Here is a 25,410-nt window from a genome sequence, read left to right as displayed (position 1 = left end):
TGGCACAGGGATACGATTTGATTACAGGGTTACAATCTGGTCACAGGGATAAGATCTCGTCGCGGGCATAAGGCACATGGATATGACATCATCGCAGGAATACTACTGATAGGTTACACCTTGTATGGTACTACGAGAACTTAATCTATATTAGCTATCTGTTTAGGAAAAATAAAACAATATTTTTTTTAAAAGCCAAATAATTAATTTACTTATTTTTCAATATTAAACACAAGCAAGTAAAACATGTAATTATATTTTGTGGAGAGCTTCCCTCAGTTCTTTGAGTATGAAGGCTACTTCGTTGAGGGGCGAATAGTTTCATGCCCTAAGTGAAGCCATTAATAGTCTCAGACGATCCGACAATTTGTTAGGATCTTTCCATAATGTGTAACCGAAATCTTCTGTTGATGTCATACCCCTGGAATGTTTGTTATAATTATTTTTAAGATCTCTGAATTCTTTCGTTTTAATATCAGCCCTAAAGTCACTGTCGTCTTTGTTCAAATAACCATCATAAGATTGATAAGAATAATCTTATTTTAACGTGTTCCTTTCATCATTAAGACCTTAGTGAATCTTTTCTTTCAAATTATTTTAATTAATTCGTATTTTCTGTAAAGTGTTCGCTGCTGCCACGGTTTCCAATAATTTTATTTAAACTTTCAGCTTGAGTTATAGGAAATTCACCACAGATTCTGTAGGATGATCAAATCTTCGTGAAATAGCTTAGGAAACTTGTCATATTTTTTTTCCTGTTGTACTCTATCTTGGCATCGTATCTTCGTTGCTGGAGTCTCATTACATTTCAATGCAGGCGATGAAGATGTCCAAGTTTGATTAATATGGCCAATTTTACAAACATTACGTCCAAACACAGACTTTTTTCCCAGTAAACGATAAATTTGTACCTTCGCAGGGTTTGGTGTGTTTATTTTAATTCATCACTTCGTCCAAATTGAATGCTGCAATTTCGCCACTTACAATTTTTCGCAAAGGACTCCTTGCACAATTGCCTGTCTCATGTCGTCGAGTATTGTTGGTTTTTGGTAACAAAATGCCTTAGTACCATCACATATATCCTGACGATGACATTGCTGTTTTGCAGTGCGTAGCGTGCCATCTTGGCGCCTGGGGCGGGAGACCCATTTTGCCGCCCCCATTCCATAGGTGCTTAATTAAAATTAAATTTCACATGCGATGAGGTACCTTTTATTGAAGTTAAAATAGGATGAGCGGTTTTACAAGCGGATTCTACGGGCCTTATGAGCAGCGAAGTCAGAAATAACTTTGTCAAAATCAATATTAGCAGCCAATTCTTGTTCAATCGACAATATATTCAAGTTTGATAATCTAGCAGGGCTCATAGTAGATCTGAGGTGATTTTTTATTAGCTTCAACTTCGAAAATCTTCTCTCACAACTTGCAACACTAATCGCCAAAGTCAAATATATACGAATCAAGATGACTATATTTGGAACCAAAATTCCGAGATTCAGTTTTTGAATGAACTGGAGGAGCACCAGTGGTCCTTTACCACTTATATCTTCCTCTGATTCAGAACAGGCAACAACAACAAACTACTGAAGACGCTTCCGCTCCATCTGAAACTCGTCCTTGTCGATGTCTTCTAATACATGGGAAAGATCACACTCGAACTTGTTGTCCAAAAGTTTCGCTGGCATCAAAAATCCGAACTGTCCGATATTTCTTGAATTTGCTGGAATCGAGTCGTCATTTCTTGAATGATCTTGTCAAATGATGCGATAATCTCTCGACGGATTTCCTGTTAGTGAGACAAAGCTGCATCTTCAGAAGATTCATCGCCATGCATGCGTTTTTTCCTGCGAATTCTTCTCGTTTTGAGTTCGAATCCGAGTTTTTCGCAGAGAGCCTTAGCAGAGTCAATTGCTTCTTGCACGAAACGGTCTCTACTTTGCACAAAGAGGGTTTTCAAGCGCAGAGTTTCTGAGCACACTTATCCGCCCTTAATCCTCGTTGCTGCTGGTAAATCTGTGCGTCATCTACTTCAGGTAGCACTGCAGCCCAAAATCCAAGAAAAGTTAGGAAAATAAATGACTGCATGGCTGTCAGGAGAAGACTGGCTCCCGATCTTGTTTCGGAAGTTTGAGATGAATCTGTTAATTGTTTCAGTACCTCAAGAACTACCTCAAACTTATTTTTAAGCATCTTGACAGCTACATGTCTAGCGCTCCAGCGTGTTTCAGTGACTCGTTTTACTGCTTGACCTGTGACGGCAACCAAAGCGTTCCATCGAACAGTTGATGCGGAAAAGAAGGCAAACAGCTTCTCCAGAGTTCCAAAAAACGTCACGGAATCCACTGATTCAGAAGCAGCGTGTACCCCAGCCAAGTTTAGTGAGTGGTTTGTGCATGCAACGAATATAGCTTTCGGATTCAGTGCTTTAATCCGGGCTTGAACTCCATTGTGGATCCCTGACATTGTGGCAGCATTGTCATAAGCCTGTCCTCTCAGATTCTGTATGTCCAGTCCGTCTGATGTTATCTTCGCGATTATATCGTTGCTGAGATCTTCTGCATTTTTTCCTTTTGGTTCGAAGAAGTCAATGAAAGATTCTACCACGGCGACTTTTTCTCCTTCGATATGTACGTATCGCAGAACTTGGCTCATTTGGTCATTGTGGGAGATGTCTGGTGTACTGTCGAAGATTACGCAATAATATTTAGCTTCTTGAATACGACGGATGATGGTGGATCGAACTTGCTGTCCCAGTAAGTTTATAAATTCATTCTGGGTTTCTGGAGATAGATACGTAACTGAGACTCTTGCTCCCAGCTTTATCTTTGTCAGGTGTTCCATTAGAAGAGGGTCGTTTTTAGCTAGGAGGTGCACTAACTCCAGAAAGTTCCCGCGATTGACACTATCATCTCCTCGAATGTCTTCTCGATGTCCTCTGAAGGCCAGATTCTGTTTGGCTAAGAACTGGATAATATTCAGCAACCTGTACAGTACATCCCTCCACTTCTTCTCCACACTTTCGAAAACTTCTTGTTGTTTCTGATCGATGGTTGCTTTACAGTTCAGGCAAACTTCCAACTCCTTCCATTTCAAGAAGCTCTGTTCATGGCCCAGGCTATTTTCATGGTCTCCTATTCTTGGATTTAGCTTCCACCATTTGTTGAATCCTTCTTCAGATGCTAAGTTAGAGCTGGAATTGCCAAACAGCTTGCAAGAAAAACAATACAAGGATTGCTTCAAAGGCGAGTACACCATCCATGTTCGGAGAACCTTTTCGCCGTTAGATAATGGTTTGTAGAACCACTCTTTGGTTAGTTTTCGGATACCGCCTTTCGTTGAAGTCCCTGAGCGAACAACTAATAAAACTGAAACGTTACGTTCAGCGTGTTTCACCCAATCCCTGCCAGACCTAGAAGAAAAAAGGCGTCGACCGTTAGAAAATGACTTAACTAAGAATGCTTGTAAACCCATAATTTGTAATTTGCTAAATTTTAGGTATGTTTATTTGCATGTTAAGGTGTGTCAATTTTTTGCTAGGTTTCGCCTATGGTAATTGATATTTACAGCGGTGATACGCCCGGTGCGTATCTATATTTGTATTTGTATTTGTATTAATATGTTCTTGTATATTTTTAATGCCTTTTTGGTAATTATATTTAATTTTCGGAGCTCCGAAATATATGATCAAATTATAATTTTTTGGGGAAATTGTTAAAGTAATTTTTAGTATTATTATATAGCTATATTTTTATAAGTAGTAATAGGGTATGTATTTTATGATAAATGCGTCGATTTGTGATGAAACGATTTTATGATATATATATATATATTTATTAAATGTTGTCATATAAATTTTGCGTCTTTTTAACTTGCTGTCTCCTCTCACTGTTCGCAACCTTATTAGTATTTTTTAAGCCTGCTATTAGTTTGGGTTTTCATATTTTTTTGGGTTTACCTGCGCTCGCGGTACGGGGCAATATAGGAGTTTTACTGTGTCCCGGTTTGCGGAAGTTGTTTGGTTTGCCCTGGGTTAAGGTCAAACTTTACAGTACAATGCGTAGTACTAAATTCAATGAGTGCGAAAGAGAGGCATCGACACGGGCCGACGCGTGAAACAAAAGATTTTGTATGAGTAATTAACATAATGAGTGCCGCTCAACTCGGCTCGCGCGCGCCGGGCGGCGCGGCGTGATGCGATGTTGCCGTTCGTATGTAAACAAACAAATGTTATAAAGAGCTCTGTCAGTGATTTCGCAGTTTTTCTTTTAAATAAATATCAAAAAATAGTTGGTGCGCAAAATTGTAGATAAAAATGGAACATTATAGTGTGTCTGACACATGTAATGAATGAATCATAGATGAGATCTCAAACCGCTTCACCGGCGACCCGCCCCGGCGGGCTGCCGCCCGGGGCGGGCCGACCCCTCCGCCCCACCCACGCTACGCCACTGTTGTTTTGGAACCGCGCTGACGTTTCTTGTTATGTCTTCAAAATCACCTTCCATATTACAAACAGATAATGAACCAACCAAGGTCGAAGACTCACACTTTCGAAATAGCTTCTGTGACTAATACCAGATGCATACTGAGTTTTTTAAACTTATACTTAAATACGAATTTGAGAAATCCATCAGCGAGTGCTAATTTTCAATTTTGAAAGATTCTTGACCAAATAGTTCTGTTTTTTAACAACATGTGCTACCATGTGATGTATTGAGGTATATATTATTTTTCATGTTGTAGTTTGAAGGCTCACTTACGATTGTAAGAGAAGGATTGCTACGCTAACATCAAGTAGAATATATTTGTCTTGCACGATAGCTTTTATCAACTGTATCAGGATGTAGCAATCGCCTGAGCAACGAATCATTATTGACTGAAATTTACCTGATAAAAATACTGTAAGAAACAAACATTAAAAACAAAGATGACGGAATCTAAGAGGGCAACCTCCAGTGAGACAGAAAAATCTTAGATATTGGCCATGACAACGTCCAAAATGGTGGGCTCCAGCAGACGACAACAATATGGCGGCTGTGTCGTCAGAATCTAATAAAGTGGCTGAGATATCTTTTCTACGATGGCGGACATGTTATTAGAATTCAATATGGTAGTAGTAACGAAAATTGCACTATTTAGGGATTGGGATTTTCGATGAAAAGATGGCGGGATCCAAGATATAGTTTGATGTCGAAGGTAAGTGTTAGTTCAAAGGTCAAGGAAAAAAATTCAAGATCAATGTCAAATTTAAAGGTAAAGGTTAAATTTCAATATATTTTTTTCAAGGCCATTCGAGTTTTCCGCCTTCATATCAGAATTCAATATGGCGGGCATAAAGAAAATTTTAGTGGTAATGTCATCATCCAATATGGCAGCTGTGATGTAACAATCTTAAATGGCGATGACAATCATCTATCCAGAACCAGGAACCAGTAGCACAACCGTCAATATATACTACTAACCAGCAATGGCTTTTGTCTAAACCACCAAATTAATTTAATTTTTCTCAAGCAAGAACCAATCAAAGACCATAACAAAACCAATAAATTAGAGGAACAGTACTGCAGACAATATTAAAACTACTAGCTAATCGTATGGGAACAAAGATAACAACAGTTATAAAATTTAATTTACATTAAATACATGTCGAAGTGTTTCCAAACGATGGAAATTTTAGCTCCGGGTACACTCACTTAAGAACAAACGAACACACATTTTTTAACTGTTGGCTTCACACTAAAGACCCATGCACGGAGTGAATAACATATTCTGTACGACGATACATGATATAATTAAGACTTTTATATCCAACCTAACTTCACAACTTTCAGCAATCAAATATGTAAGCATTTGGTTTACTATAGAACAGTGGCGTAGCGTGGGTGGGGCGGAGGGGGCGGCCCGCCCCGGGCGGCAGCCCGCAGGGGCGGGTCGCCGGTGAAGCGGGTTGAGATCTCATCTATGATTCATTCATTACATGTGTCAGACACACTATAATGTTCCATTTTTATCTACAATTTTGCGCACCAACTATTTTTTGATATTTATTTAAAAGAAAAACTGCGAAATCACTGACAGAGCTCTTTATAACATTTGTTTGTTTACATACGAACGGCAACATCGCATCACGCCGCGCCGCCCGGCGCGCGCGAGCCGAGTTGAGCGGCACTCATTATGTTAATTACTCATACAAAATCTTTTGTTTCACGCGTCGGCCCGTGTCGATGCCTTTCTTTCGCACTCATTGAATTTAGTACTACGCATTGTACTGTAAAGTTTGACCTTAACCCAGGGCAAACCAAACAACTTCCGCAAACCGGGACACAGTAAAACTCCTATATTGCCCCGTACCGCGAGCGCAGGTAAACCCAAAAAAATATGAAAACCCAAACTAATAGCAGGCTTAAAAAATACTAATAAGGTTGCGAACAGTGAGAGGAGGCAGCAAGTTAAAAAGACGCAAAATTTATATGACAACATTTAATAAATATATATATATATCATAAAATCGTTTCATCACAAATCGACGCATTTATCATAAAATACATACCCTATTACTACTTATAAAAATATAGCTATATAATAATACTAAAAATTACTTTAACAATTTCCCCAAAAAATTATAGTTTGATCATATATTTCGGAGCTCCGAAAATTAAATATAATTACCAAAAAGGCATTAAAAATATATAAGAACATATTAATACAAATACAAATATAGATACGCACCGGGCGTATCAGCGCTGTAAATATCAATTACCATAGGCGAAACCTAGCAAAAAATTGACACACCTTAACATGCAAATAAACATACCTAAAATTTAGCAAATTACAAATTATGGGTTTACAAGCCTTCTCAGTTAAGTCATTTTCTAACGGTCGACGCCTTTTTTCTTCTAGGTCTGGCAGGGATTGGGTGAAACACGCTAAACGTAAAATCCCAGTTTCAGTTTTATTAGTTGTTCGCTCAGGGACTTAAACGAAAGGCGGTACCCGAAAACTAACCAAAGAGTGGTTCTACAAACCATTATCTAACGACGAAAAGGTTCTCCGAACATGGATGGTGTACTCGCCTTTGAAGCAATCCTTGTATTGTTTTTCTTGCAAGCTGTTTGGCAATTCCGGCTCTAACTTAGCATCTGAAGAAGGATTCAACAAATGGTGGAAGCTAAATCCAAGAATAGGAGACCATGAAAATAGCCTGGGCCATGAACAGAGCTTCTTGAAATGGAAGGAGTTGGAAGTTCGCCTGAACTGTAAAGCAACCATCGATCAGAAACAACAAGAAGTTTTCGAAAGTGTGGAGAAGAAGTGGAGGGATGTACTGTACAGGTTGCTGAATATTATCCAGTTCTTAGCCAAACAGAATCTGGCCTTCAGAGGACATCGAGAAGACATTCGAGGAGATGATAGTGTCAATCGCGGGAACTTTCTGGAGTTAGTGCACCTCCTAGCTAAATACGACCCTCTTCTAATGGAACACCTGACAAAGATAAAGCTGGGAGCAAGAGTCTCAGTTTCGTATCTATCTCCAGAAACCCAGAATGAATTTATAAACTTACTGGGACAGCAAGTTCGATCCACCATCATCCGTCGTATTCAAGAAGCTAAATATTATTGCGTAATCTTCGACAGTACACCAGACATCTCCCACAATGACCAAATGAGCCAAGTTTTGCGGTACGTACATATCGAAGGAGAAAAAGTCGCCGTGGTAGAATCTTTCATTGACTTCTTCGAACCAAAAGGAAAAAATGCAGAAGATCTCAGCAACGATATAATCGCGAAGATAACATCAGACGGACTGGACATACAGAATCTGAGAGGACAGGCTTATGACAATGCTGCCACAATGTCAGGGATCCACAATGGAGTTCAAGCCCGGATTAAAGCACTGAATCCGAAAGCTATATTCGTTGCATGCACAAACCACTCACTAAACTTGGCTGGGGTACACGCTGCTTCTGAATCAGTGGATTCCGTGACGTTTTTTGGAACTCTGGAGAAGCTGTTTGCCTTCTTTTCCGCATCAACTGTTCGATGGAACACTTTGGTTGCCGTCACAGGTCAAGCAGTAAAACGAGTCACTGAAACGCGCTGGAGCGCTAGACATGTAGCTGTCAAGATGCTTAAAAATAAGTTTGAGGTAGTTCTTGAGGTACTGAAACAATTAACAGATTCATCTCAAACTTCCGAAACAAGATCGGGAGCCAGTCTTCTCCTGACAGCCATGCAGTCATTTAACTTCCTAACTTTTCTTGGATTTTGGGCTGCAGTGCTACCTGAAGTAGATGACGCACAGATTTACCTGCAGCAACGAGGACTAAGTGCGGATAAGTGTGCTCAGAAACTCTGCGCTTGAAAACCCTCTTTGTGCAAAGTAGAGACCGTTTCGTGCAAGAAGCAATTGACTCTGCTAAGGCTCTCTGCGAAAAACTCGGATTCGAACTCAAAACGAGAAGAATTCGCAGGAAAAAACGCATGCATGGCGATGAATCTTCTGAAGATGCAGCTTTGTCTCACCAACAGGAAATCCGTCGAGAGATTATCGCATCATTTGACAAGATCATTCAAGAAATGACGACTCGATTCCAGCAAATTCAAGAAATATCGGACAGTTCGGATTTTTGATGCCAGCGAAACTTTTGGACAACAAGTTCGAGTGTGATCTTTCCCATGTATTAGAAGACATCGACAAGGACGAGTTTCAGATGGAGCGGAAGCGTCTTCAGTAGTTTGTTGTTGTTGCCTGTTCTGAATCAGAGGAAGATATAAGTGGTAAAGGACTACTGGTGCTCCTCCAGTTCATTCAAAAACTGAATCTCGGAATTTCGGTTCCAAATATAGTCATCTTGATTCGTATATATTTGACTTTGGCGATTAGTGTTGCAAGTTGTGAGAGAATATTTTCGAAGTTGAAGCTAATAAAAAATCACCTCAGATCTACTATGAGCTCCGCTATACTATCAAACTTGGCTATATTGTCGATTGAACAAGAATTGGCTGCTAATATTGATTTTGACAAAGTTATTTCTGACTTCGCTGCTCATAAGGCCCGTAGAATCCGCTTGTAAAACCGCTCATCCTATTTTAACTTCAATAAAAGGTACCTCATTGCATGTGAAATTTAATTTTAATTAAGCACCTATGGAATGGGGGCGGCAAAATGGGTCTCCCGCCCCAGGCGCCAAGATGGCACGCTACGCCACTGCTATAGAACCTATTAAAATCCAATAATAGAGGTATCTGAACCACTTGGCGACATAATATTAATTTAATGCTAACAATTTACAGTTTTTTATGGTTTCCAAAATTTTTTGGGGAGTTTTGCCTACCAGATCAACGTTAATAGCAGTTTACTGTTTTTATACAATAAAAATAGATATTTGAAAACTTTAATTACATACTATCAAGACATTGCTGGAAACGTTTAAAAAAAAAGCTTGATACAAAAAGACGTATCATATGTGGTATTCTAACAACAAGACATATCAGACTAGGTAATGTTATTATGTATATTCAAATTTTCAATATATTTTTTAAAAATTAATTTTAAATTTGAAGCAATGGCAGATCATCTGTTTATACTTTTAATTTATGTAAAATCAAAGAAAATCTTTAAAATATGTTTGATAACTCGAAATGTCTCTGCAAATTTTACAAAGCGTGCGTGCACCATTAAAGTACGGGAATAAATATAATTTTTTTTTCAGTATACACTTTCAGACGAAAAAGGAACATTAGGGGAGGGAGGGGCAATGGCACGCACCTTATTTAAAACTTTATTAAAAATTGAAAATTTCTTTTGGGTTGGATTTGCAACAATATTAGTGTAAAGCAAATTTTTTTAATGGTGCGGTGTACAAATTAAAGTATAATATTCGGAATAGTTCATTTTATATTAATTGATTCTTAAAATCTTGTAGTGCGTACCATTACCCGCACAGTTGGGGCAATTGTACGCACAGAAAACACTTGGTGCGTACCATTACCCGCACCGGTAACACATGTAACTATACAAATAAATAAACGGTTATTGAAGCTTATACAACTCTAACTTAAACAACAGCAGATTGGTACTATAGTATATATTAGATAACATTGAGACTACACAAGAACAAGCACTGTAAATACAAAAAAAAATACAAACGAAACTACAAAGTTCTTAAAATATTATCCAATTACTGGTCATAATTATGTGGCTTACAAACCTGATGGCCTTATACTTGAAGATTTTTTAGATACAAAAAAAAACCAAGGTCATGTTTGAGGTTCAACAGAAATATGGGAAACCCAAAGCCAAATTTTTTTATCTTCATGTACTACGTTACTTAGCTAAACAAAAGTAACAAGTAAAGTTGTTTTTGTTCCCTATTTTCCAAAACTTATTTCCTGGGTGTTGCAGTTAAAACTTCTGAATGTTGCTTAGGCCTCGATTTCCGTCTCTGTTGTGAAGACGACGAATTCAAAACAGGTAGAGGTGAAATTTGTGGAAAAGTTGTCACCTCAATTGATCCTACTTGCAGTTCATGCAGTATAGAATGAGTACAACCGGAACTAAAATATCTGTTATTAAAACGCCCATGTGTTCCTGAATAAACATCTTTACTGGAACCTGCCACATTACAACCAACCTCTGGTGATAGTCTTGCACTGCAGAGTTCTCCATTTCCTTCCTGCTCGACATTGTTTGGTCCATTCCTCTCTCCCTCAATGTTGTTAGGTCCATTCCTCTCTTCCTCGATGTTGTTAGGTCCATTCCTCCCTTCCTCGATGTTGTAAGGTCCATTCCTCTCTTCCTCGATGTTGTTATGTCCATTCCTCTCGTCCTCGATGTTGTTAGGTCCATTCCTATCTTCCTCGATGTTGTTAGGTCCATTCCTCTCTTCCTCGACGTTGTAATGTCGGTTGAGGCCACTTCTGTATTGGTGGGCGCAAAATCTTCGTCACAAAATACATCCGGATTGAGTGGATATATTCCAGTCTTTTCAAACCCCGAAACAGCTTTACCAATGCTAGCAACTTTTTCGTAAGCAGACTTAAAAATTTTTGGGATGTCTTCTCTCTCAATTTTTTCGTAGGGATGATTTCTCATAAAGATTGAACACTCCGGGTAAGCCGTATTCAAAGGACCAAAAAACGACACATCTAGTGGTTGAAGTTGGTGCGGTGAATGGGGCAGGAATGACAGAAAAAAGTAATTTCTTTTTTTTACAGAAGTTGTAAGCAGCTAATGATGTGTGGTTTGAATGGTTATCCAAAAGGAGAAGCGTCGGATTGTCTGCCGATGAATTGGTATGCTGTTGAAAATGGTTAAGCCATTCAGAAAACAACTCTTCGTTTATCCACCCTGATTTGGACATCCTGTAAACACTTCCTGGAGGTCCTCCGCGTCTTAAACCAGCAGATAATCTGGCACCTGGGTATACAAACATGGGAGGGATGAAAATACCAGTCGCACTCATGTCACAGCAAATTGTGACATTTCTTCCTCTATCTAGGCTAGTCGCAGTTCCAACTGGTTTTTGGCCTCTTGGGGCAATAACAGTTGGTGGTCTCTGAATATATGTTACTCCAGTCTCATCGACGTTGAATATGTGACTCGGTGGATATTTATGCTTTTCATACAAATCAGAAAGGTTCGTGAAGAACAAGCCAACTTCAGTTTTGTTGAAACCGAGAATCCTGCTGAGCGAGGTTGGTTCAGATTTACATAAACTTAAAGTAGGATTTCGTCTCAAAAATCCTTGAGCCCAGTCTTTTCCTGCTAGCTTAGTTGTCTGGTTAAAGGTGTGGTTGATTCAATTACGTTCAGCAAATTAAAATGCAATCCGTCTCAGTTCTATTAGAGTGACACCATAAAACAGTTTACACAATTTCAAAAGATGAGAACAAAGTTCCTTTTCGTGCTCTAAACTTAAAACATGTTTTATTCCCATTCCAGGCCCACTGAAAACTCCTTTCTTAAGTCGTTTTCGGAGTGTCGCTTCGTGAATGTCGTGATTCTTACCTGCAGCTCTGATACTCATTCCTCTCCCTACCGCTGCTACAGCCGCTGATAAACATTCCTCTGTCCATGCTGCTTTATTAGTGGTACGTTTGTGCTTGCGAACCATCTGAAAAAAAAACCTTGTTTAATTGCCAAAATTTTAAATTGAAATGTTTGTAGGCCTATGACATCTATGGGTCGTAATTCAATAATGCATATTCGAACAGTGTAGTCTAAGCTTTGAAATTTAAATGGTACAAGTGTTACGAAAGTAGCCCAGTATTGGCCAGCAGTTGCCTTGGGAAACCAAGGAAACCGATATCAGGATGACCTCAATTGGATTTGAACCCATACTCTGCCAGATGCGAGTCCAGAATATCAGGCCAATCATTGTGCCATCTCGGTCGGTGGAGAAAAGAAATTGCTGTCTGTGTGAGATTAAATAACCACCTAGTCTCGTCAGTGCACTTATTTGCAGAACCATAATATTATGTGTAATAATAATTTTATCTTTAAAATACATTTCGGTTTATAGTCTAACGATGTTCCACAGTGTTATGTCTTAAAACTGTTTCGTAAAAGACCCGGACTCAAATTTCAGGCCAACCAATCTGAAAGCAGTTGTTTCATGGTTTCCCAAAATCACTCCAAGCATGTGACAGTATTGTTAATTACCGAGGTCCACATATCTGTGAGTAAGTTCTGCACGAAAAGCACATTACTGCCACACAGAAAAAAAAATACAGCATGAGGGGCAATAATACGCACAAAAGGTGTATTCAGACTAATGGTAGGGTATTCGGACGCATGCCTGCGTACTATTACCCCTCTGCACGCCATTTTATAAACAACAGTCGTACTGGGACACAAGGATTTTTTATACTTCACATACAAATGACATGAAATACTTAAAAGAAAAACAGAATTATTTAATTGTTTATGAGTAAAATAAAGTTAGTCATTTCTGAATTACAACAAGAACAAAGCTGAAACATATAACAAGAAAATATCGAAAAACAAAAAAATTCTACTTACTTCGACACCCACCATGATCTTGGGCTGGCCGACCACTGTAGTTAGTTCATCCCTGCTCCGCTAGATGGCAGCTTGTTACGGACGCGCTAAACCTTCACAATGACGAAATATCCATCTGCGTAACATTACCTGCTGCGTCTCATTACCCCTATTTCCCCTACTAACGCTCAGGCAGAAACTTTACACTTACATACAGTTTGAATTATACACATAATTATTCTACCAGTCATTAGCATGTACCTACACACATTCTATTTAAGATTGATTCAAAAGACGTTAACCTATTAAAATAATAAAAAATATTACATAACTATATTTGAAATTGGGTCAGAGAATTATAAAAGTACTTTCTTGAAAAATTTCTTAATGTTGCGATACAGTTATTTTAATTTTTAAAATAATATTGGCATTACTGTTTATATTTCCCTTTTTTTAATACTTTCGGATTGCCGTTATTTATTCAATTATTGATAACTATTCTTTTTATAAATCTGTAATGTAATAATTAATCACGTTTAACTTAAATGATTCAAGCAGCTTAATTAGGCATACAAATGTAAATACTCACAAACATAAACATCGTTTTAGAGAATAATATTTTCCCTATTTATCAGGTGGGACTAGAACGAATGGCTATAGTGCAAGATCGCAATGACAATTGGAAGGCCAAAACGTCTTTGATTTTAATTTCAGCCAAAATGGACATAACCGTTGAAAAGCTACGTGTTAATACGTACAAAGACGCAAGTGATAAACTGTGCTTGATGTTGCAGATGTTTTGGCAAAAGAAACACGCCCATTGCTTCGAGGACTGGCCGGAGGAAGGCGGTGGGGTGAGTTGTCCAGGTCTCTTGTTGACGCAGGCAGTGCGCGGGGCAGAACTTGACATTTCATGGACACTTTCTACGTTTGTAATACAATTATTGTCTGGCTTAAGCAATACCTAAATCCACATAAAGTGATTATAAGAAATGTGATACAATTATTTAATCCTTACAAGTAAAATAACTAATTTAGAGTAAAATATAAATAAAATAAGCGAATAAACAATTAAAGGTAATAGAAATCCTATTGATGTTCGTCCAAAATATAGATAAACATTACCATAAACGTTCTTGTATCATTACTTATTCAGAAAAAAATCTCATATTTTTCTAACTTCTTAGTGGAACAAATAAAACTTTCTTAATGTTTTATTAATTTTTTGGTATATTTAAATGCCATTCATCTAATTATTCTTTTATATTTTCGATCAACTGAGTTTTGGAGGTCGCAATCATAATCATCATCATTATTATCACCACAAACTGCTTCCAGCCTGTGGCCGGGTCAGCAAAGTAAATTGCCTCCATCTTTCTCTGTCTCTTCACTATTCCTCGTCCTTCAATTATTTCATGTCTTCTTCTCTGTCCTGCACTCATTTAACTATATTCTCTTCCTACCTCCTCTTTGGGCTTCCTTGCAGCCTTCTTCCTGTGTCCATTAACTCCATCATTTTCTTAGGCAGCCTCACTTTCCCCATTGTCTGCACATAGCCATACCACCTGTTTCTTGCTTTTACAAAGATCTCATTCAATTCTTGTATTTCTGACCCTTGCTTGCACCATCTCATGCCTGATTGTAACTGCCAACACACTTATCATGAACTTAATTCCTTTTGCTCTGATCTTCCCAGTTTTAAAGGTAGTAGGTACCATTTACGATGCATGTAATAATGAAAAATAATTAACATATTTTCTCCGTGATATTAAACCAGTCGATGCCCCCATATAACTATATCAAGGTAGGGTTGGATATTTATTCCACATTTGTGATATAAAGTATTCAATTCTGGCCACCATATTGGATATTCTAGTTGTCTGCTAACGTGCGCCAGTATCTATCGCCAGAGTGATTTATTTGTTACCTGCCAAAGGACACCTGTGTCAATTACCAGATCGCCAGCTCTCATTAAAACCAAAATTTTGTCCGCCATATTGTCCGCCATTTTAAAAATCATTTAAATATAAATATTTTTTCCTTAATACACACTAACACTAACAATGAAGGAAAACTTGCTTGGCCTGTATCACGTACACTATATATACATATATATATATATATATCAGAAGTTGATGAGCTGCACAGCCATCTAGTGACGGGTTACACATCCAAGTGTTTTTCATGGAGAAGCTTTGTATGGTATCCATTTTTTTGTAACCCGCCACTAGATGGCTGTGCAGCGCATCAACTTCTGAAATCTTCAACCAATCGCCACGGATGAACAGAAAATCATAGGTCATAGATATACAAATAGTAATTATGTGCAGTTTCTCTGTGTCCAGCACACTGTCCTATAGTGATATCCATTTTGCTTCAACTCGCGGATTTTATATCTCCCTGTATTCAGCCCAGGCAAAGTCGGATTCTGCAGCTAGTAGGGCCATAAAAAAAAACAATATTGTGAATCCTTTATTTTATCCTGAATAATTGTCATGACAATATTATTTGTTATTATAATTTTTTCCCATGCCCAAATTTTTACTGTACTGAACATATGTCCATTAAGTTCTGGCTCACTCATGTCCGTATAAACTTCCAGTATTTCTGGCCTGTAACCCCAGTCAAACGCTAGGATAGTGTTTCACGTGTTGAACACCACTTTGTGCAATTTTGTTATTGTTAAATACATCGCATTCAAACGAAACTTTTAACTTGGATTTCCAAAGGAAAAAATCTCGTCAAGAAAAGTTTATAAAAACGTTTATGTGAATTTGCGTTATAATATTTTAAACAGTTCAGTATTATAAACCCTACGAAATACTTCCTACAAATAGTTAAATAACAAAGTATAAATCATTTTAAAAATTCTAATAAATATTTAGTTCAAATTTAAGGGTTCAATCAATTTGCAAAAACAAAGCCTTCAATTTGAAGCTATAAACGCTATAGTCTTTTAAATTCACTCCAAATAAATGACAAGTTTTAATATGTGTGCACGGTTCCGTATATCACTCAGGCCTACTGTTACATAGATGTAAATAATATAGAGTATCGTAGCATCGTTTGACCGACAAACATTTGCCCATCAGTGCATCACGATAAAATATTTTGAGAGCCTTGCATGACTTATTATCTTAAGTGCTTCCGAAGGCTGGCATACGTCTGTGAAGTTGAAGCTGAACAACATTTTTTTAAAATTGTAAAATGGCTGAATTACACAGCATTTCCCGGTCTGAACACAGGATGAAGGGGAATTTTTTTTAGATCGGACTTAGACAGTAAATTGTCTTCTTAATTTTAAAGTCAAGTGTGCGGAACAAGACAGGCCCATCTCACCTTGATTGCGTGGAGACGGAGAGGTGAGGGCGACTGCCTGGCCGCAGGTGGCGCAGAACCCCACGGGGGTAGCACAAGGTCGTGCGAGGACGAGGGGTATGACACCTAGAGGGGGGGGGGGGGGAGAATCATCTGGAACTCTCCGGCCGCCATATTGGTAGATTCCACTTTCGAAAAACACTCATAAGATTGCATTGGGCAGGTGGTGGTGTTGATCTTCAAAATTGGTGTAAATGCTTAAAACTAACATTTCGTGAATGTATTGATATAAAAAACCTGTACATGATGTGCTACCTTTATTATTTCATGTTACTGGATGTGGGCTAAACGAAAATGACTTGTGTAGCATTTGGCTGTAGTAACCGAACTGGACGATAATCTGATTTTTAATTGGAGAAAGAAAGTATTAGTAAAATCAATTTTCACAGGTATTTATAGATTATTTTATTACAAGTTACTGTTTACAAATTTATTATGTTGTCACCGAGTTCACATTAATAATCATCGAACAAATCAAAATTTAAGTTTCCAAGTTTCAAACTATTGCATAATTCAACAAGACGTTATTTAAAGCATTAAAGTACAGACCAACACAAATTTAAGAACCCATCGTATTATAAAAAAGGCGAGAACTATCACATCTCATTGTACTCCAAAGAGCGACACACATAATTTAAATTATATAAATAAACCACAGGAATATTTAAAGCATCTTTATTCGAGTGTGATTTCATATTCATCGAATATTACTTCATATACTCGCATAAGAACTCCAATTAATTTGAAACCATGTTGTTGCGTTTTGAAAACACGTAGCACCAATGCAATGTTTTGGTTCTCAATGTGGGCGTGGCTCGGCAGAATGTAAATACAGCCGCCATATTGGTACATTCCACTTCAAAGTTTGTTTGGTTACACATTCGCAGCTTCTTCTTATATCTGTGCAGAACCCCCTCGCCGGCGGCGCGCTGCTGGCGGCCATGTTGCTGACCGCGCTGGGAGCGGCGCTGCTTGCGTGGAGGCTCAGTCGGAGCGCAGGAACCGTCACAGGTGGGCGCCTTCATGCAGCGGCGAGCTGCCATTTACCACAGGCTCTTGCAGCTTGGCTGTTGGCACCGACTGTCACGGGAAAAAAATTTGTTGTCAGTAAAGTCAGTTTACGGACGATAGTTTAACGTGACGTCATAACAAAACAGTGATGAAATGATTGCATACTTTTATGAATAAAATTGAATCACTTTTATTGAATTATCACTATTTTATATGGATACAAAGAAGGAGTGAATTGAAATATACAATTTAATTGATAAATTTACTTTTATTTGCACTCATTAATTCAAATGTGTTTATTACTTTAACGAAGAGATTATTTTAACTATTACTTTTATACATGTTTGCTATTTAACTTCTTCCAATCTGTGTTAAGGATAGGACGATGATAGGAAAAGTAGGAAACGAATGGGAGTGTTTCAAGTTTAATGTGCCTCGAAAAAGTCAAATCGATGGTTGTTCCAATCGAGTGGAAAAGAGATAGATGCGGCGCAAGAGTACAATTAGCGTAACGGGACACAGCGTAAAGAGACAATGTGCGTAACGGGACACCTTTTCGTTCGTGCAGCCGGCGTTCAGCGATTTATTAGACGTTGTCACGTCAAAATTCATAAAAGCATCGTCGCAACTTTTTTTATTGTCGTAGGAAACCTACTGTGTTTATAATATCTCTTTATATTTATCATTGTGTTCGTATATTTGCACCGTTGCCCAGCCCCATTTACTGTTATTGTTAGCCCCCTGTGTTTTTCTGTACTGTTATAATTTGTTAATCACAATTCCTTCCATGGAATTCTTGTGCTTTCTGATATTTAAATTTGAATGTGTTCGTCTATGCTGTCGTCATTGTGTTGTTTTGGTTCATTTTTTATTTTATCTGTTTGACATCAGATTATTTTACGCTTTTTTTTCTGCGGGTTAATGTATTTATTATTTATTATTTTGCATTTATGGATTTATGAAGTTATACTTATTTAGATGATGAAAGTGAAATTTTAAGTTGCGCGCGCATATCACTGTAACACAAAATTAAGAGGTTGAAGCTGCCTACTAAAGCGCTCATTATGTCTCTAAAAAAAAGCTACCAACAAAATAGAAATAGAACCTCTATTAGTCGCGTATGTTGGCACGCTCTTCGCCTCTGATCACTGTTCCATATTTATAATAGTTATCCACATGCTTCTATTTTCTACATTCACAACACGTGTTTTAGTTTTATACAAGTGCGAATTATACATGTGCTGATAAATTATATTCGTTAGTTATTTAAATGAATATATTGATTAATATTATTTACTATTCGTAAATATTAGTAAAAAAATTGTGCTTGGATATATAATTTTTCAAATGCTCCAATATAATTAAGGTTAATTATCCGTATGTGTTATTTATTGATATAAATTAAAATATTTTAAATATAATAAATACTAAATATTATTAAATTATTAATGTCATATATTTATTATTGGTTATTTAATATTTACAAAATAAAGAATAAAAGATTAATAAAACATTTAATAAAATATTTGTGATAAAAATTAAAATCGAAAATCAAATTAAAATATTAGTTTTTAATATTTATTATTAAATTGAATAAATAATAAATATTTATAAAAATAAATAAACAAATTTAACTAAAACTTTTTGATAAAAATGAAAAGTGAATATTAAATTAAGAAAATATTAAATATTTAAAAAAAATGATTAAACTTAAATTAAATTTTTGTATTTATTATTAAATGTATTTATTTTCTTTTAAAATATTACATAATTAATAATCTATATTTAAAGTTAAGAAACTTATTATATTTAGTACAAATTATGTCATATATTTATTATTCTCTAAATTTTATTTATTTAATTTTTCAAATTAAAACTGAACTTTATTGACTGTATTGACTATCATTTCCAGCCCTTTTATTATTTTATTGTTATTAATTATTTTCATGCAATTAAAAACTATTTTTAATGATGCCAAAGAAGTATTACTTCTCACGCGCGTACATAAGTACACGCACCCATTTTTTTTTCCATGACGAACAGTGCAAAACTGCAATGGCGTGTGTCCTAGAAACTGTATTAAATCTCGTGGAGCCCTGGTGTTCACTCTTAGAAATACCAGACACACATTCCAACCGGAGTGGCGGGTAGTACGGCCCGTCGGGTAGTATGGCCGAGTCATTAGTTCACACACTTGCCGCTAGATAACAGCACGGTACAGAGGTGTGTATGCAGAGCCCACGCCTGTGTACTGTTTGCGAAATGTTGGTAGTTGTCATTGCTGTGCGTCAGAAGAAACTTTTTTTTGTGTGTTTTACTCGTTTCGGCTGCTGTTTCGAATAACATTTGAGATTAACTGAGTGGAAAGAGGAAAGGATATTAACTATCACTTTAACTTGTGATTGTAGTGTTTCATGTGTAGGGAATATCCCCAGACTTTTAAAGAGATATTTTCGTTCCTTTAAGTTAAGCGCTATTTTTCTTCCAGTTATGTCGATCGGGTAGTATGGACCATGCTATGTGCGGGTAGTATGGGCTATTAAAATATCAGTGCATATTCAAAGTTTGTGGACATATAAACATATTTTAGAGTCGTAAGTTATACCAAAAAAAGTTAATATCAAATTCTTGACCCCATTAAATGATGAGCGCAGTTTGTATTTTATTTCAAAATTAAGGCTGTTCCGAATTAAGAAAATCTTTACCTTGCCTTTAGTTTACTTCAGACTACGTTTTTATTTTGTCCCTAACAGTTTTTTTGTTCAGAAGGTTTATTAAGTCTGAAAATAATATGCAGAATGATTCAGTATTTCAGGGACAAATTTTGTAAGACATTAATTTTTCGGTAAATTGCAGTTAGAAAAAGTTAGAAAATTTAAACTTTTTGTATCGGGCAGTGTTTATTAATAGCCCATGCTGATTTCATTTAGGCCTAATTCATTACAGGGACGATGCCTAAATTTAAGAAAAAGTTCGCTGGAGAAGGGCGAGGAGAATGGTCTGAAGATGCGATGAAATCAGCTGTGCAAGATGTTTTGGAAAACAAAATAGTGGTTCGGGCAGCAGCAGAACGTCATAATGTTCCTAGAACCACAGTAGCATACAAATATATTTCCTGAAACAGGCTTCAGGCCGTGGTGCCTGTGGTGCCGACCGAGCTCTGACGTCACGCCCATCTCGGACGTCACGGCGGTCATCTTGGATGAGCGTAACGGGACACAGCGTAACGGCACACATAGTAACGGGACACAACGTAGCGGGACAAGTAGATCACGGCGGCCATCTTGGATCCGCCATTTTGGATGACGTCATTTTGTTTTCTCGATGGTGCTTCCAAAAATGCTGCCTTTTTGTCGATGGTGCTTCCACAATGTGCTACCTTTTTGATTAAGGTGCTTACAAATGTGGTGCCTTTTTGTTGATGGTGCTTCCAAAATGTGCTTCCTTTATGATTATGGTGCTTCCAAATGTGCTGCCTTTTTGTTGATGGTGCTGCCTTTTTGATTGGATTCTTGGTCCTCTTGTAAGCGTAAAAAACACGGTCCTTTGGTTCAATTGAATATAATTAGCTGACGATGAGGAAGGTCGTGAGGTTCGGAAATAACTGGTCTATACATCTGACATTGATTATGACCCGGTCTCTCGGTCCGAAGATGCTTGGTCTATATGTATGTATGGCTTTGTACATGAACGGTTTCGAGGTTATTCAGATTATCGAAAAACTAGACTTTCATGTTAGGCTTATCGACAATGTATTTAATTCGTCGAACATTGTCGTACCTTAACTTGTGTTTTATTTTTGAAGAGAGAATGATTTATAAACTCCGCGAAAGGTAATGGAAAAACAGAATATTGAATTTATTTAATATTTAGTTACACTTGTCACTGTTCAAGTATGGAATCGAGGGCAGGAATCCAGCGAATCAATATGTTAATTAATGAGTGATTTTTTTGATGAATTTAGGATTTTTTCCCGAATTTCTAGCTAAATAATTAAACTATTTCAAGATGGCGTCCAAATTTCAAGTTGGCGGGGGCACCTCTGTAATAAATGTTTACTGCAATGTAGCGGGTTGGAATTAAATTATTCAGAGGGAAATGTACTCTATAAGACGAGTACCACACAAGATGGTGAACTCCAGCAGGTGGTAGCTCCAGGTAGCATGTACTGAACTTAAAATGTTGGATCCATGATGGTCGTCAAGGTCAAAGTCGTAGATCAAGGTCAAGGTAAAATTTCAAAATCAAGGTAAAATTTCAAGGTCAAGGTAAAATTTCAAGGTCAAGTTAAAATTTCAAGGCCAATGTCAAAGTTCAAGGTCAAGGTCAAAGTTCAAGGTCAAGGTCAAAGTTCAAGGTCAAGGTCAAAGTTCAATGCCAACAGTTGAGGACAAAGGTATGGTGAACAGAAAATTATACTAACATGGTATCAGCTCACTCTACCTGACGTAAACAAGATGGTGGTCTCCAGCAGATGATGACAAGGCGGCGGACATTACGTCATACCAGTTGACGATATATACCTTGTTATTGTTGGTGGTAGGTCAGTCTAGGTAGTTTTTATGGAGGAAGTTCAACCGTTTACTCTCGCCGGGAATCGAACCAAGGAAGTACATCCTTATAATCAAAGAGAATTCAAATAAGTTAATTTTTTGATGAATTTTGGAATGTTTTTCATTAAAATCGGATAATAAATAAAGTTTTAAAGATGGTGTCCAAAGTTCAAGATGGCGGACATGACGTCATACTACCTGATATATGCTATGAAACAAGTGGTGGGGTCAGTCTGCCAGCAGCCACCACAGGGGAAGGATCGGTCGCCATTTTAATTTTTTTGCACTCGTCGGGTTCGATCCGAGGACTCCAAGCTCCGTGTCGTAAATGATTTTTTTTATTATTTTTTATTAAAAATTTTATTAATTGAGTTTTTTTTAATTTTAATTATTTTCCATTAAAATTGGATAATAAATAAAGATTTTAAATATGGCGACCATAACAAAGATTGCAACGGTGACGTCATATTTCAAAATGGTGGAAAACGCAACCCCGGGATGTTTGAGAAAACAAAATGACGTCACCAAAAATGGCGGATCCAAGATGGCCGCCGTGATCTACTTGTCCCGTTACGTTGTGTCCCATTTCGCTCATCCAAGATGGCCCTGAAACCTGTTTCAGGAAATACATTTGTATACTACTAACCACTTTACGAAGAAAAATTTTGTCTGTAAGAATAAAATCGCAAGTGGAAATGAAACCTCAGCTTGGAAGCTTCAAAGTAACTTTTGATGAGATGTATGAAAACGAGATTGTAAGGCATATGAAATATTTGGATGCACGACTTATGCCATTATCGAGACATTAATTCCTAAAGCTTCCCTACGAACTAGCAGAAAGTTTGAAGTTGCCTCATAGATTCAACAGGGAAAGTAAAGTTGCGGGGAAAGATTTTTATATGGGTTTCATGAAACGACACCCCGAGCTAAGTTATCGAAAACCACAATCAACTAGCTTAATGCGATCAGTAGGTTTTAACAAACCCCAAGTTGAAAGATTTTTCGATCAACTTACGAAGCTTCAAGAAGACTATTTTTTTCGTCCATCTAAAATGTATAACGCAGATGAAACAGGGGTTACATGCGTTCACAAAAATGAGATGGTGATTTCAGTTAAAGGAAAGCACCAAGTTGGGAAAATGACTTCGGGGGAGAAAGGTTGCACAGTAACACTCATGTTTTGTATGAGTGCAACAGGTCATTTCATACCACCTCTTTTAATATTCCCCCGGAAGAGAATAAATGATAGACTAATGATTGGTGCTCCTACAGAAAGTAGATATTTCCCAACACCTCCGGATGGATGAATGGTCCAGCATTTTTGTCATGGCTGAAACATATTGTTCCATTTACAAAGCCTACTGTAAATGATCCAGTTTTACTTATCCTGGATGGGCACAGCAGCCAAAAATAACTAGATGTCATCATGTATGCACGTGAAAACCATTTTCATATGCTAAGTATCCCCCTACATACCACTCACAAACTTCAGCCCTTGTACAGGACCTTCATGAAACCATTTATGAGTGCCTACCAAGTCGCTTGCAGTTTGTGGATGGGGGCCAATCCTGGATTAAGGATAAACGAATATGACATCGCAAAATTGGTCGCAGATGCATACAGGCAAGCCAGCTGCTTGGAAATAGCAGATAATGGCTTCAGATGCACAGGAATATATCCTTTGAATTCATAAATATTCACTGATTTGGACTTCATGGGCAGTGAGTTAAACAACATATCACTCAGCCACTCGAAATCAATCACACCTGAAACTTCAGCTGCATTGGCTGTCCAAACCTCTACCATGACATCTCCTCAACCATCAAGGACGACTGACGTAGGCCTATTAGCTGTTCTACAGACTACTGGAACTTCTGCAACAGTTGTAGTTCAAACATCTGCAGTGTCTTTTCCTGATCCATCAAGGGTGCCTGGCGACCCAGCTGCAGTACCATCGCTTGCTGAAACTTCTGCTGCAGCTGCTGTTCCGATGTCTGCTGTGCTTTCTCCTGATACATCGAGGGTGCCTGAAGTATCAGCTGTTCTACCAATTGTTGAGACTTCTTTGAAACTACACACACATTCATATCTTAGTGTTAGCAGTTCCGAGTTTATGAAAAACCTCCAAAAATTGTCTCCTCTACCATCGTGTAGTGATAAAAGACTGACAAGTCGTAAGAGGAAGGCAGAAAGAAGTGAGATATTGACCTAAACTCCAATAAAAGATGCACTTATAGAAAAGAAAAACACAGAAATCAGAGAAGAAGCTCAGAAAAAAAAGAAACAACTAAATTTGGAAAAAGAACAAGGAGATCAGCCAGGACATTCAAAAGGAGCAAAATATAAATCAAATGTGTTTATGATGGTAAAGAAGAAAAGTAAACAGCATAACTCTCATCTTGAGGGTTCGTCGGACTTAGCGAATGGTGAAAATGTTGACTGTATTGTTTGTGGTGAATATTTTGATGAAAATTGGATTCAATGTCGTACATGTGAAGGGTGGGCACATGAACTTTGTGCAGATATTGACAATACTTTGTATTACTACTGCGACTATTGTAAACGTAACACTTAATTGCTTAAGTAATGGCTTCATTGGTAAAGAGTGTACAGTATTTTAGCACTTCTGTACCTTAAAATGTGTTTTATTCCATTAATATGGTATGGCTTCATGTTATGGGCCATACTACCCTACATCAACCGCTTCATGGTGAATGCATACATTCATGAAATTATACAAAATATGTAATATTTTATGAATTTGAGTTTATGTTTCATCATGGATGTAAAGTAAATGTCTCACGCATTCTTGTTGCAGAGTGTTGCACAATTATTTCTGTAATTTATTATGTTATTGTCTTTTTTACTTAAGTGGGCCATACTAGCCGCTGCTCCCCTAATAGCCTAAAAAAAACGAAGAGCACTTCCATATTTTGGATGACGTGATCTTTCTATATACTAAGTTGTTTTTAGCTCAAGTGATCTTTTTTAAATTATAAACTGGGTAAACACAAAAGTGAAACAAAATAAAAAGTAGACTTTACAATTTTTTTTTTTCAAATTTGACTGATATGCCAATATTATTGTTGTAGATTCGTGCTCAAAGTATGAGAACTTAGTACCCGCAAATTTACGAACATAATGGTAAACTTACGAAAATTCCTGGATTATTTGATATCAGCGTTCTTCGTGAATTTGAGATGAAAATTTTTAACGATGCATAAATATAGTTAATTTAATTCTACTATTAAATTTAAAGTCAAATAGCTTAAGGCTTTCAGTGCCACATAGCGTAAAGATAAGCAAAACTCCTTAAAAATTTCTTCAAGGGGAAGTAGATTAATACAACCATAGAAAATATTTCTAATGCAGGTAATGATTGCAGAATGATGTAAAACTCAAATAATATTTCAAGAGAATATATATATATATAATAGAATAGCTTTTACCCGCGGCTTCGCTCGC

General features: G+C 37.3%; 1 protein-coding gene across 4 annotated transcripts in view; it reads left to right on the top strand.

The window, feature by feature from the left end:
- LOC134540172 (uncharacterized) overlaps positions 1 to 25,410 on the top strand; it is a 63,376-nt gene that overhangs the window by 5,012 nt on the left and 32,954 nt on the right. For 2 of the 4 annotated variants that reach the window (XM_063382723.1, XM_063382726.1), the window contains exons 2-3: positions 13,798 to 13,857; positions 17,290 to 17,392. In XM_063382723.1, coding sequence (XP_063238793.1) covers positions 13,798 to 13,857; positions 17,290 to 17,392 — 163 coding nt within the window. The remainder of the gene's footprint in view (positions 1 to 13,797; positions 13,858 to 17,289; positions 17,393 to 25,410) is intronic. The other 2 variants (XM_063382725.1, XM_063382727.1) reach the window with 1 other exon arrangement.

Source organism: Bacillus rossius, chromosome 16 (genome assembly GCF_032445375.1).
Source record: "Bacillus rossius redtenbacheri isolate Brsri chromosome 16, Brsri_v3, whole genome shotgun sequence".
NCBI classification, from domain to species: domain Eukaryota; kingdom Metazoa; phylum Arthropoda; class Insecta; order Phasmatodea; family Bacillidae; genus Bacillus; species Bacillus rossius.
The sequence above is the reverse complement of the archived record's forward strand: the minus strand, read 5'-3'. Positions and strand labels throughout refer to the sequence as shown.